The following is an 11,561-nucleotide window of genomic DNA, read 5'->3' on the forward strand; positions in this document are numbered from 1 at the left end:
ATGAATAAGATCTGTTTCATTCATAAAGTGAAAAGAACTGGGTATTCCGTTAGTTTACAATGATTCCGATGAGTAATCCCGCATCTCGAGATCAACTACACCATCAATTAACATTACGCAACGTTAACAGCTTTATTAATAAGAGCACTTACACTTGGAAATACACAATTTTGGTTTGGTTTAGTAAAACCTTGCGGATAATGCAAATTACAAATTGTTTATGCACATGCAACAAGTAGAAAAAAAAAACAATTTAATCTAATAAACTTAGTTTAACCTTGCACTGATAAATGTCAATGTATCTGAAACTATTTCTCTTAGATAAATATGACAGAAGAATATATCTCACACGTTCCGTTAAATACCATTTTAAACTAATAAAACGTATTGTATATTTTTCGGCATTGAAATATATTGTTTGATTAGTTACTAATAATGAAATACATGCACTTAACAATATAAAATTGGAAGGTTTTATAATAAAATCCATTCACTTTTAATAACGATTTTTAAATTAGATTTGGATTACGAAGTCGACATAAAATACACTACACGCTAGTACTCTATGTTCAGCTAATATCGTTCAGTCAGGTCATAATATACAGGGTGGTCCGAACTTAATTCCAGAAACTCCGGCGGCATATTCTGCAAATAAAAATAAGTAAAAAAGTTCGTATAAATGTATGTCCTAAAATGCTTAGTTTCGGAGATACAGGGTGTAGAAGTTTCACTTTTATCTCGATTTTTTCCAATATAATTTTTGAAGTAACGTCAATATTTGAATGAAAATTGGTGTCTAGAAGTTTTTTGACATGAGAAATTTGATTTTGATGTCAATATGACTCCTATTTGTAGAGGGCGCCACCTTCATATTTTTGAACTGGTTTGAAAAGTAATAATTTTTTATCCGTACCTGTATAAAACTACTGAGTCAAAAAATATACATTTACAACATTTTCTACGTAAAAGGTCTCGTAAAAGGCATAGTCGCTAAAATCGCTGTGAGTAATGGTTCTCGAGATATTTGAATTGGAAAATATCAATACCTGTGGTCATTGACATAAATTAAACATGTTGACTACATAGTTATTATATTGAAATCAAAAATTTGAAATTTTTTTGTGCAAAAAGTTCAACAGAAACTGTTTTATCATCATTTTTTCGAAGACAAATTTATGATTAATTTAAACAAATTAAAAGTCCCAAAATTTATCATTTCAGTTATCATTTTCAAATAACTATCTACTCAACATGTTTATTTTTTGTCAACAATGACGTGTATTGAGTATTTCCATTCTAAATATCTTGAGAACGGTTGCACGTAGCGATTTTTATCTCTGATTTTTAACTCTCTCAATCACTTGACAACCAGATGAAAGAGACTGATGACTTAATTACGGCATTTCGTCAATTTCTGCACATTGTTTCGGGTAAATATCATTTGACATGGTACAAAGAATACAAGGTATGATCGATAGCGGCTCCAATTTCGTTCAGTTCGCGCATACCACCTGTGACGTCACTAGGAAAATGAGGAATAAATAAAAAATAAAGTTGACAGGAGATCTGCATTTTTTGGGGTTATGGTTAGGAATTGTTTATTTTTAAGACTTTTTAGTTCGTTTAATTTAATAATTACTAAAACCAGAAGTTCCAAAAAAATATATTTAAAAATAATAATTATCTATTAACATGGATTTGGACTTTGGACCAAAATAGGTAAGAATACTAAATTTATTTCTATATTTGGTACCTATAAAATTTTTTATTAGGTTTTTAGTTTGCGATGTTTATGGTAAATAATTTTCATGTTAATTGCCTCTGATTTCACATAAGGACAGAGATGAGGATATAATATATGGAAAAGTAACCACAAGAGGAATTGTTACATCATTTAAAAAATGTTGGGAATTTTATTGTTTCCCATCGAAAAGTAGAAAATGCCAATTCAGATAAATGTATTGTAATTGTGATAGAAGTAATTCCAAGGGTGAAGTTTATTATAATTAGTGGAAGTAATTCCAAGGGTGAAGTTTATTATAATTAGTGACCTGTGCTTTTCTTTTTATATGTAGATGTTTCTGGTTTTGAGAATAAATCCGTTGAACGACACCCAAAATTTAGAGGAAGTATTTGCATACCCAGAATATGCCCATCAAAGATTATATAGCTCAAATTTCCTTTAATGGTAGGCAATTATTCAATGCAAATTAACTTTTTAAGTGACTGAAATATTAAATAGTTTACAATATGGTATATCATTAAAAATATATTACTTTTAGGTACAATTAGGGCCTGATACATTTCAAAAAGTAGAATATTATTTTATATTAAATGAGGTATTGTACCAACAGTCAATTTATATTAATACCGGAGATGAAAAAATAACAGAATAAATAGTTCTTTTTTTATACTACAAAAATAAACTATAGAATACAACAGTATTTAAAAAAATAAATAAAAAGTTATGTCCCGGCCGAGATTCGAACTCCGGTCTCTCGCTTCCTAGCCCAACTCCTTACGCACTGCTCCACAGTAACTTGCTTAGCGATAATTCAATGACGGTATATAAACAAAAAAAAACAGGTTTATAACAATACCTTGACGATTTGAACTGGCGCGCGGAGCGTGCTGACCAATAGCGCCTGTTATCACCTGTGACGTAGCGACCAACCTGCGCAATATCATCCTTGTATTCTTTTGTACCATAATCATTTGATTTTGAGGTTATAATTTTATTGACGGTTTTCGATCGATGTCAAAAGTACGAAAATTCATTGCATCCTCAAACAAAATTGTTTTTTTTTTATATCCAAAATGCCTCTCCATAATTATTTTAAGGGAGAAAGTGATGCTGGTAAAGCACTTACCCGTGGATGTCGTATATGAAGTAATAATATTCTTATGTAAAGCCAAATTGACGATTGTCTTTTTAAGTAATAGAGGAACCCTAGAATAACCAAACCAAACTCATCATACACAGCTTTGACAAAAGCCAGTATCTTAGACGGTTCCACAGAGGCTAGCTCTTCATCTCCGACTTTGAATAAAAAGATTAAGAAATTAAGAAGTATAATGCTATAGTCTATAAAATGAATAACTTTGAATTTTGACCGTTATTTTTTAACAACATGGCAAATATAAAATCCTGCTGTCAAAACAGTTTCTGATATTCTTTAAATTGAGTGCCTGAACGAATCAGATAGGTAACTCTTTTTACTTTCGTGAAATAGAAAAGGAAAATAATAAAACAAGTGACAGTTCTTCCTCTTCTTGCAAAAATCAACACGAAATGTCATAATGGACAAAAGTAAAATGTCATCAGCTTTTGACATTTCTAAATATTAGATTATCAAAGCCGTAACTTAATAGAACAGTTGAAAGGAGATGAGGTCACGTTGCTAGTTAGATACTACGGATTAATAAATATGTTGGAGAATACATGGAAAACATAATTATTCCTCGTATTTTTAGTTTGTATTTTAAAAATGATATAGTTTACAAGAAATATACATTATATACAGTTAATAAATACAATATAATATATACCTATTTATAGTAATAAATACTTTGGCAAATAAATTATGAACCATACAAATGCAGCAAATGTTTTACAATATACAAATAATGAATAGGTGGTACATAAGATAATGGGTTATTATATGTTGTTTATATTTAAAATATAATTTTACATTTTGTAAAATATATTTTAAATTTTGGGGTTCGAAAATCGATCTAATTTAACAAAACGCATTCAATATCTACTAATAGTGATGTATTATTATTTGCATTCACAAAATTTATTTATATATTATAATGTTTACTGCAATTAATAAACTAATATAAACTTGTCAAAAGATGACCGCATATTTTTTTAAATTATTATTCTTAACACAAAAACTATCTACATTGACTAGGAAGTACGATTTCAGCCATATTGCAAAACATTTGCTGCATTTATATGATTCATAGTTTATCTGCCAAAGTATTTATTACTATAAATAGGTATATATATATTGTATTTATTAACTGTATATTATGAATATTTCATGTAAACTATATCATTTTTAAAATACAAACCAAAAATACGAGGAATAATTGATTTCCATGTATTCTACAACATATTTATTAATCTGTAGTATCTAACTAGCGTGACGTCATAAATCTCGGTCCGAGGCTGTTCTATTAGAGACGGCATTGCGTCAGCATGGCCGCAAGTTGCTAACCTAATAAAATTAACACTAGAAAAGCCCGCGGGAACTGTCAAATTCAAAGTTATTCGTTTTACAGACTATATCCATGTATTCATGCATGGTCGACGGAAAGAGGACTCTAGGGTGGGGATCCTGGACAGCTCCGTTTGACGATTCATTTGACATATTTGAATTTGATTTGGAATTTTGTAGATTTGTCAGTCTTTACTGAGATTATTTTATTTATTATTTATTATATTATCTAGAAGGAAATTTTGTGGCAGAACTTAAATTAATAGCGACACTATTGCGATTTATCGAAAAAGACTCTAAAATCGAGGGAAATAATGGAATAACTCCATTTTCCCCACAGAATCTGCATTCGCCGTTGTTTCTCAGCTTTAATCCACTGAGGTGTTTGTTGAGGAGACAGTGTCCTGTTAGAGACCCCGTGACATTCTGAAGATTCTTCTTAGTTAAATCAAGGATAATTTTTGATTTTTGTTGGTCGTAAGTTTTGAAAAATTTCTTCGAGGGATCTCAGACACACCCTAAAACGCATATTTAACAAATGATAATGACGTAACGTTGAACAATCACTGAACAGTCTTTATCTTATAAATTGCATTTACTCGGATTGATTCGATTCCTCCATGTACACATGAGTATAATTTTAATTAAAAAATAAATAAAGGTAACAATTTTAATTAAATTTCTGCTCCGTTTATAAAACTGAATAACCTTCGTCCAGTTCAATACCATTCGTAACTATCTGAAATTCTACCCTGCGGTCATCCTGTACAACCCCTAATTTCGCACGTGTTTGTGAAAGTCAATATACAATATTGATTTACTGATATTAAGCTTCTTTCTACTAATTAGGTGTGGTAAATAGTCTAGTAAGTACGACCTTGGGCGTTAGAACGCTCGAGTAGCCAGCGCCACACTTTGATACTACGAGGGTAGATCAATTACAATATCTGATAAATTCTTGCTTTTCTTTTGGCATTTTACTGATGGCATGTATGCCTCCTTGAATTTTTTAGATAGTATTTTAATACAGCGAAAACCGCATCTTGATATCCTCTTGCAAACCGAAGATATTAGCAAAATAAATACGAAAAAATAAAGCCTTTATTAACTTATTTTTATAACACGGTTGCAGGAGCCCTCTTGATTATGACCATTCTAATAAGAAATAAGATAGAAACGATTAGTTTATCCTAAAATCAACAATATACCATAATACCATAATAGCAGATCTATTAATATCTAATAATTAAGATATCAATGACAGTGATCAAAAAACGACGCCTCGGTGAAGTCATGGTAGGCTTTGGAAAAAAGTTGTTTTTGACGTAATAGTATAAACGTCAAAGTATTATTAGATCAATATTTTAGCAACGTTTTTTCTTTTTTGAAGAAAGACATTTTTAGAAAATCAATAAAAAGATAAAATACGCTGGTGAGCCTATCAAAATGTTGATATAATAATATTTTCATGTTTAAACTATCCCTTTAAAAGTAACTTTTTTCCATAAATCGTCGTTTTCCATAATTCCGAATCGTCGTTTCCATAATTCCATCGACCGAAGTCATTGATACTTGAATTATTATATATTAATACACCTAGTATTATGGTATTCTCATTCATTGTCGATTTTTTGAATAAAATAATCTTTTTATCTTTTGTTTTACTAGAATGGTCATAATCAAGAGGGCAAGTCATACCGTGTTAGAAAAATAAGGTAATTAAGGGCTTATCTTTTTGTATTTATTATAATTTTGCTAATAATTTTGGTTTGAAAAAAGATATTAGGATGAGGTTTTCGCCGACTTTTTAAGAATTTATTACTCTTTAGCATCAGCTAAAAATACATACAGGTTGTTAATTTGTTTATTACTCGCGGCAAGAGCTTTATGGTTGAAATATGGCAACCTCGGCCCGCTCGTCGATAGACGACGTACGGACGTGCCGACAGAGAAACCCTATAGGGGTGAGGGGGCAAGAGTGAACACTTAAGCTTTGATTGTTTATAAAGTTTAATACAAGACGTTAAAATAAATTTGCATATTGGAGAACAATCTTTGATAATACAAACTAGAAAAATATGTATAAAAAACTTCATCAAAACATGAAATAACAAAAATACAAACATTTTTTAAAACATTGTAACTGTACACCCTTGCCCCACCCAAGTAGCATTTGGACGTTATCTAACGTCGGGTATACGTCGCGTTCAATAACCTGACGACCCTTATTTGCACCTAAATGGGGAATACAGATTCGGGTCGCCTCGACGTCGGTATCTGACCTAATAGGGAATGTAATTCTACCAATTACCAACGTCATATTACGTTGGATTTTAGTTACTTAAAATTCGTCGCTAAGCACTTACGTTACGTTTGGTTTCATATTCGCTACCAAGAATACATAAAAACCTAACCAAACTACCTAATTACAAATGGATTCATGATCACTCCTCGAATATAACTATAAGTGCCTATCTAATTTCATATTATAATAATTCTGAATCATTAATCCAGACATCAGTTTTGTCAACGGAAGTCACTTTTTTGATATATCTGATTAAAATGCTCCGGAAAACAACGAGCGCCTTCAAAATTAGGTAGATTTATGAAATTAAAAATAGCTATAAAAAAGTTACTCGCAAAATATTTTTTTAATTTTCTAGCTGGTTTAATCATAAAACTGTACTGTCGTTCCTCCCAAACTCAACCTTATCAATATTATTCTACTAGAAATCGAAATGTGAATATAAATTTTAAAAACAAAAACGATTTTAAAATGGCTGACAATCGGATACGTGTTAAGAATGGCGGATTTCTGTGTCCGACTTAATATGAACTACCAATATACCAATTCCGATCGGGTCTCCAATATTAGTCGTCTCACACGACCGAAGTCATCAAACCGGACGACCGGCAATCGTATTATGACGTATATAATTCCAACGTACGCCACGTAACCTCACTTTGCGTATCAGTGATTTGTGGATTTGTGCAACTATATTTTAGTTTTTGTTTTCTCGTTAAAAAAAATGGGCAGCCACTTTTTTAAGCCTAACCTCACATGTCGGAGGAGGATGGGCTATCCTAAGGTCTGCTGGTATCCTAAGCTAAAAAATGAAATTAAGATGCACCAGTGTAATGCAGCATGTGTGCAAGCCGACGTGGGAACGACGTTGGGAAATTAATAAAAATGGTACGTTGTTATTTTGTACGTCGACAGATCGTTGGATTTACTGACTTCGGATCCAACGACGCCGCTTTTTAATGAAAGCGACGTCACAGGTCGTATCACGAGCACCTGACCTTAAATTTGCACAAAGTCTGACGTCGCTTCAGGTCAGATTTAGTTCGAAGTCAGATAGATGCTACTTGGGCACTGGTATGGAAGCAAGAGTAGACGATAAAAAATCCTAAGAAGGACGACAAAAGTCACAGTAAAAAAAATTATCAAAAGGTTCAACGTCTGTGCAGTCCTCGTGTGACCATAAGCCACATGTAGCACATCTTATCCAATCTTCGGCTGAGTCGCTTCGAAATTTACCTCCACAATAAATGCATTCACAATTATCGTCCTCTTTATTTAGTTTTTTGTTTCTTGACAACTTTCTTTCTTTGTTTTTATTCCCCGATACACCTGGCTCTTCCTCACATATGTTCCTTTTACCTTCAGTACTTTTTAGAATCTACGATTTTATTTTCTTTTCCTTCTAAAGACTCCTCTTTATACGGTGTTGTTGTTATGACTTCTGACTTTTTGCTGAACTCGGTTGTTCTTTTTTAGAAGCTTTTTGTTTAGATTTTGGAAGTGGTAGCAATTCTGACACAGACAATATTAGGACTTTCTAATTTCTTTATATCACTTTCTATGTCACCGTCTACGCTTTTGTCGCCTTTGCTTCTTTCGTTATTCATATTCATCACCTAATACTTCCATCAAACCAGCGTTAACTGCATCTGCTGCGGCGTGGTCGTCATCGGAAAAAACATTTGGATTGTATGGACCTGACGTTTTCATGCCGTTATGGACCTGACCTATACCTGACGTTCTGAAGCCGCTGCAAATATTATTAGGAGTAGCTGCTCTCATGAATACATTGCCTATTAAAGGACCCATGTCATATTCTGTGATTCGTTCTCCTGGATGGTTGGTCATCCAAATATCCATTTCCGAATTTAAATAAGATTTAAAAGGACCAAACACCGTGAGATCAAGGGGCTGAAGGCGATTAGTGCAATGTGGTGGTAACGTTATTACAACAATGCCATGCTCTCGACACAAATTTACTGCCTTTAAAGATTTATGGCTGCTGTGTCCATCAACAATAAGTAGCGTTGGGTTATCCTTACTAGCTCGAACTGATTTAATAAAATGCTCTACCACCTTAAAGTAGATATCCGTATCTATCCAACCGGTGAGGCGAGGAATTCCTATGGTTCCTGGAATAGCCCCGGTTAATAAATGGGGGTTCAGATTTACACGTTTGTAAATCAATACTGGAGGTATAAAAGATCCAAAAGCGTTTACACAGGCCACAACCGTTGCCATTTTTCCACGTTCAGCAGAAGTAGCTCTCCCAACTTGCTTTTTTCCTTTTTGCACTATTATTTTTTTTGGATTCTGAACCACAGTTAACCCAGTCTCATCAAGATTAAAAATACGATCTGGTTTGAACTGATATTTTAATTGAACCTCTTGTAGTAAGTAGGGTTCCCAACTTGAGCATCGGCGATTCCGGAACAATTATTTTTAAGCTTTTAAATAATTGAAACAAAGCATTAAATATTAGAAATTAAAATATATTATGTGTGTAGTACACACTTTTTTAGTTTCCAGATCCCGGCCAAGACAAAACTTTCGCCGGGACAAACTTTCTGATTCCTGGTTAATCCCGGCCAAACCGGGACGGTTGGGAACCCTAGTAGTAAGTCGAAAAATTGCTGAACTTTGGCTCTGGAAAATCCAGAAATACGTGCTATACTTGTTGCGTCTGGGGTTCGAATTGACAAACCTCCAACTATTGACATAAAGTTTTGTGCCCACTGTTTTCCAGCAATCCGCTTTTCTTTATTAAACTGATGATCGATATGATTCGCTTCGGCAAATTCAAATGCTAGAAGTCGCAGCTCTGTAGGGGAAATTCCATAAAACAATTTTTCTAGAAACAATACAGGGGTTCTTAATTCTTCTTCCTGTTCAGTATTAAATGTAGGTTTATATCTACCAATACTGACCACGATAAACTGATTTTTCTTAACTCGCTTCTGAAGAGTCGCTACCGCAATGCCATATTTTTCAGCAGCTTTTCGCAAACCAAGAGTTTTTGACTGAACTTCGTCTATTGCTTTGCTCATATCTTCCTCGGAATAGGAAGCCCTGCTGCTTTTTCGAACGTAATTGCGAACCATCCTGAAAAAAATATAAATAGAATAATTGGGGGCAAGAGTAAACAGCTGTTTACTCTTGCCTCACATAACGGATAATTAAATAACAAAGTTATTTTGTAACAACACGGCACTGGTGGTCTTACAAGCTAATATGAATTTATAGGTTAGGTTCTACAGATCGGTTATAGAATAGAAAAAAAAACAAAAATAACTACCAGACAGAAATAAAAGGTATAAACTAACAACTAATCCTTACATCGATGTATCATTAAAACAAAAACTCACGTTTTTTGCTTATTTTGTTTCAAAATTGGGTCAAAGTTACACAAACATGTACACGGCACGCGGTTCGCATTACAATGACCATTGGCGGCGAAAATTTCAATAATTAAAAATATTATTGAGCCGTTTACTCTTGCCCCCCTCCCCCCTAAGTGCATGCGTTCTCAATAGACAGTGTTGCCATTCTATTCTCCTATAAGTAACTGTGCAGTTAACAACCTGTATACTATCGCATTTAATTTTTCTGAAAAAACGCGTAATGTATGTTAAATTGTAAAATAGCGCCTCCTAGCGTCTACGTTCAAAGGCTTATTTTTATTGTTTATGTGGTATAATATAGTAAGAAACGCTCTTTTAAACGACCTTCATTTATTGGATTCCGATCATCCAGTCCGAAGTTATTAACATTTATATAAAAACAAATCTAACCTCCCCCCACCACTTTATTTTAGCAGTTAGGGGAAATGGTTCTAACAAAAAAGATCCAAAATTTACTGAAGATTATGAAACTATTATTTATAGTATATCGTATCTAGGCAAAATTTCTTAAAAATTCCATTTTGTTATTTTCCATAGCAATTACGCCCTCTAGGCCGTTCTACAAACTTTAAAATAATTTCCAACAATCTCTCATGATCTCTTTAGTTATAAATATTTTTTTCCGCAAGCCCGACTAATACTTTCCGAGACTAATACTTTCCGAGATACAGCCGAGAGCTATTCTTAGTGGGACACCCTGTACACATTGGTCGAATGTTTTCTTCTTTAGATAAAGTGGAATTCTAGATTTGAGTATTATGATTGATTTTTCTTGCATACTAAATTTATTTATATTTATTTCTATAATTAGCGATTTAACAAACATCACGTTTAAAACAAATACTCCAATTTGATTGTTGCCAATTCAATTTGAATGCGATTGGGTAAGACACTATCGGTCTACCCTCGTAGATAAGATTATCAGATCGATCAGAATGCATTTTTCCGGTTGGGAAATATGGACAGGCGAGCAAACGGCCGTCGTACCGAGCGATATGTAAAAGTAGCTAAGTGCAAAACGACTCGATCAAGGTGAGTAATTTCGCAGCCGGTCGAAGCCGGAAAAATGAGGAAAGCGAAATTATTGAAAGCGCGCGTACGTGAATGTAAACAAAACTAGATTAATATAGTATGGAACGAGTTTAAATTATTGAAGCAAATCCTGAAACATTTGGTGTACTTAATAAAATAATTACTAACTAATATTATTTTCCTAATTTAAATTAATGGGTATAGGCTTTGTGTAAATATGAAGTTTGTCGAAGAATTTTAAAAAGACATCGATTTAATAAAAAAACTCACAGATTTCGCAATCGCTGCAACCATCAGAGACATTGGAAATGATAACACCACATATAAAAAAACATAATTAACGTTATGATTTTTCATGCAGATACTTATACGTGTTATGAATCTCATAACGTAACTGAAATACTAAAAAATAGTGATGTAAAAACGTTATAACTAAACGGTTGTAGATAATAGTTATTTAATGCCTCTTCTTATTACAAACACTAGTTCATTGCTCTGTTTGACAAGTCTTACTTATTGAGAAATCGCTACTGGCTAGTAGTTAGTTTTAACTTTTTGCCAAATATTTAAGGGCATATTTTGACATTGGTGTTCTGT

At 33.0% G+C, this 11,561-nt stretch overlaps 1 protein-coding gene across 1 annotated transcript; it reads right to left on the bottom strand.

Annotated features, from left to right (window-relative positions):
- Window positions 1–8,130: 8,130 nt before the first annotated feature.
- Window positions 8,131–8,772, bottom strand: LOC115890671. The gene has a single exon (XM_030910974.1). It carries the CDS (start codon window positions 8,770–8,772, stop codon window positions 8,131–8,133), a length of 642 nt encoding a protein of 213 aa, XP_030766834.1.
- Between the last annotated feature and the right edge of the window lie 2,789 nt (window positions 8,773–11,561).

The sequence above is a fragment of the Sitophilus oryzae genome, unplaced genomic scaffold (genome assembly GCF_002938485.1).
Source record: "Sitophilus oryzae breed Bouriz unplaced genomic scaffold, Soryzae_2.0 scaffold_907_pilon_pilon, whole genome shotgun sequence".
Taxonomy (NCBI): Eukaryota; Metazoa; Arthropoda; class Insecta; order Coleoptera; family Curculionidae; genus Sitophilus; species Sitophilus oryzae.

Coding starts and splice junctions, on each gene's coding strand:
- LOC115890671 (XM_030910974.1), bottom strand. CDS start 8,772: ATGGCAACGGTTGTGGCCTGTGTAAACGCTTTTGGATCTTTTATACCT.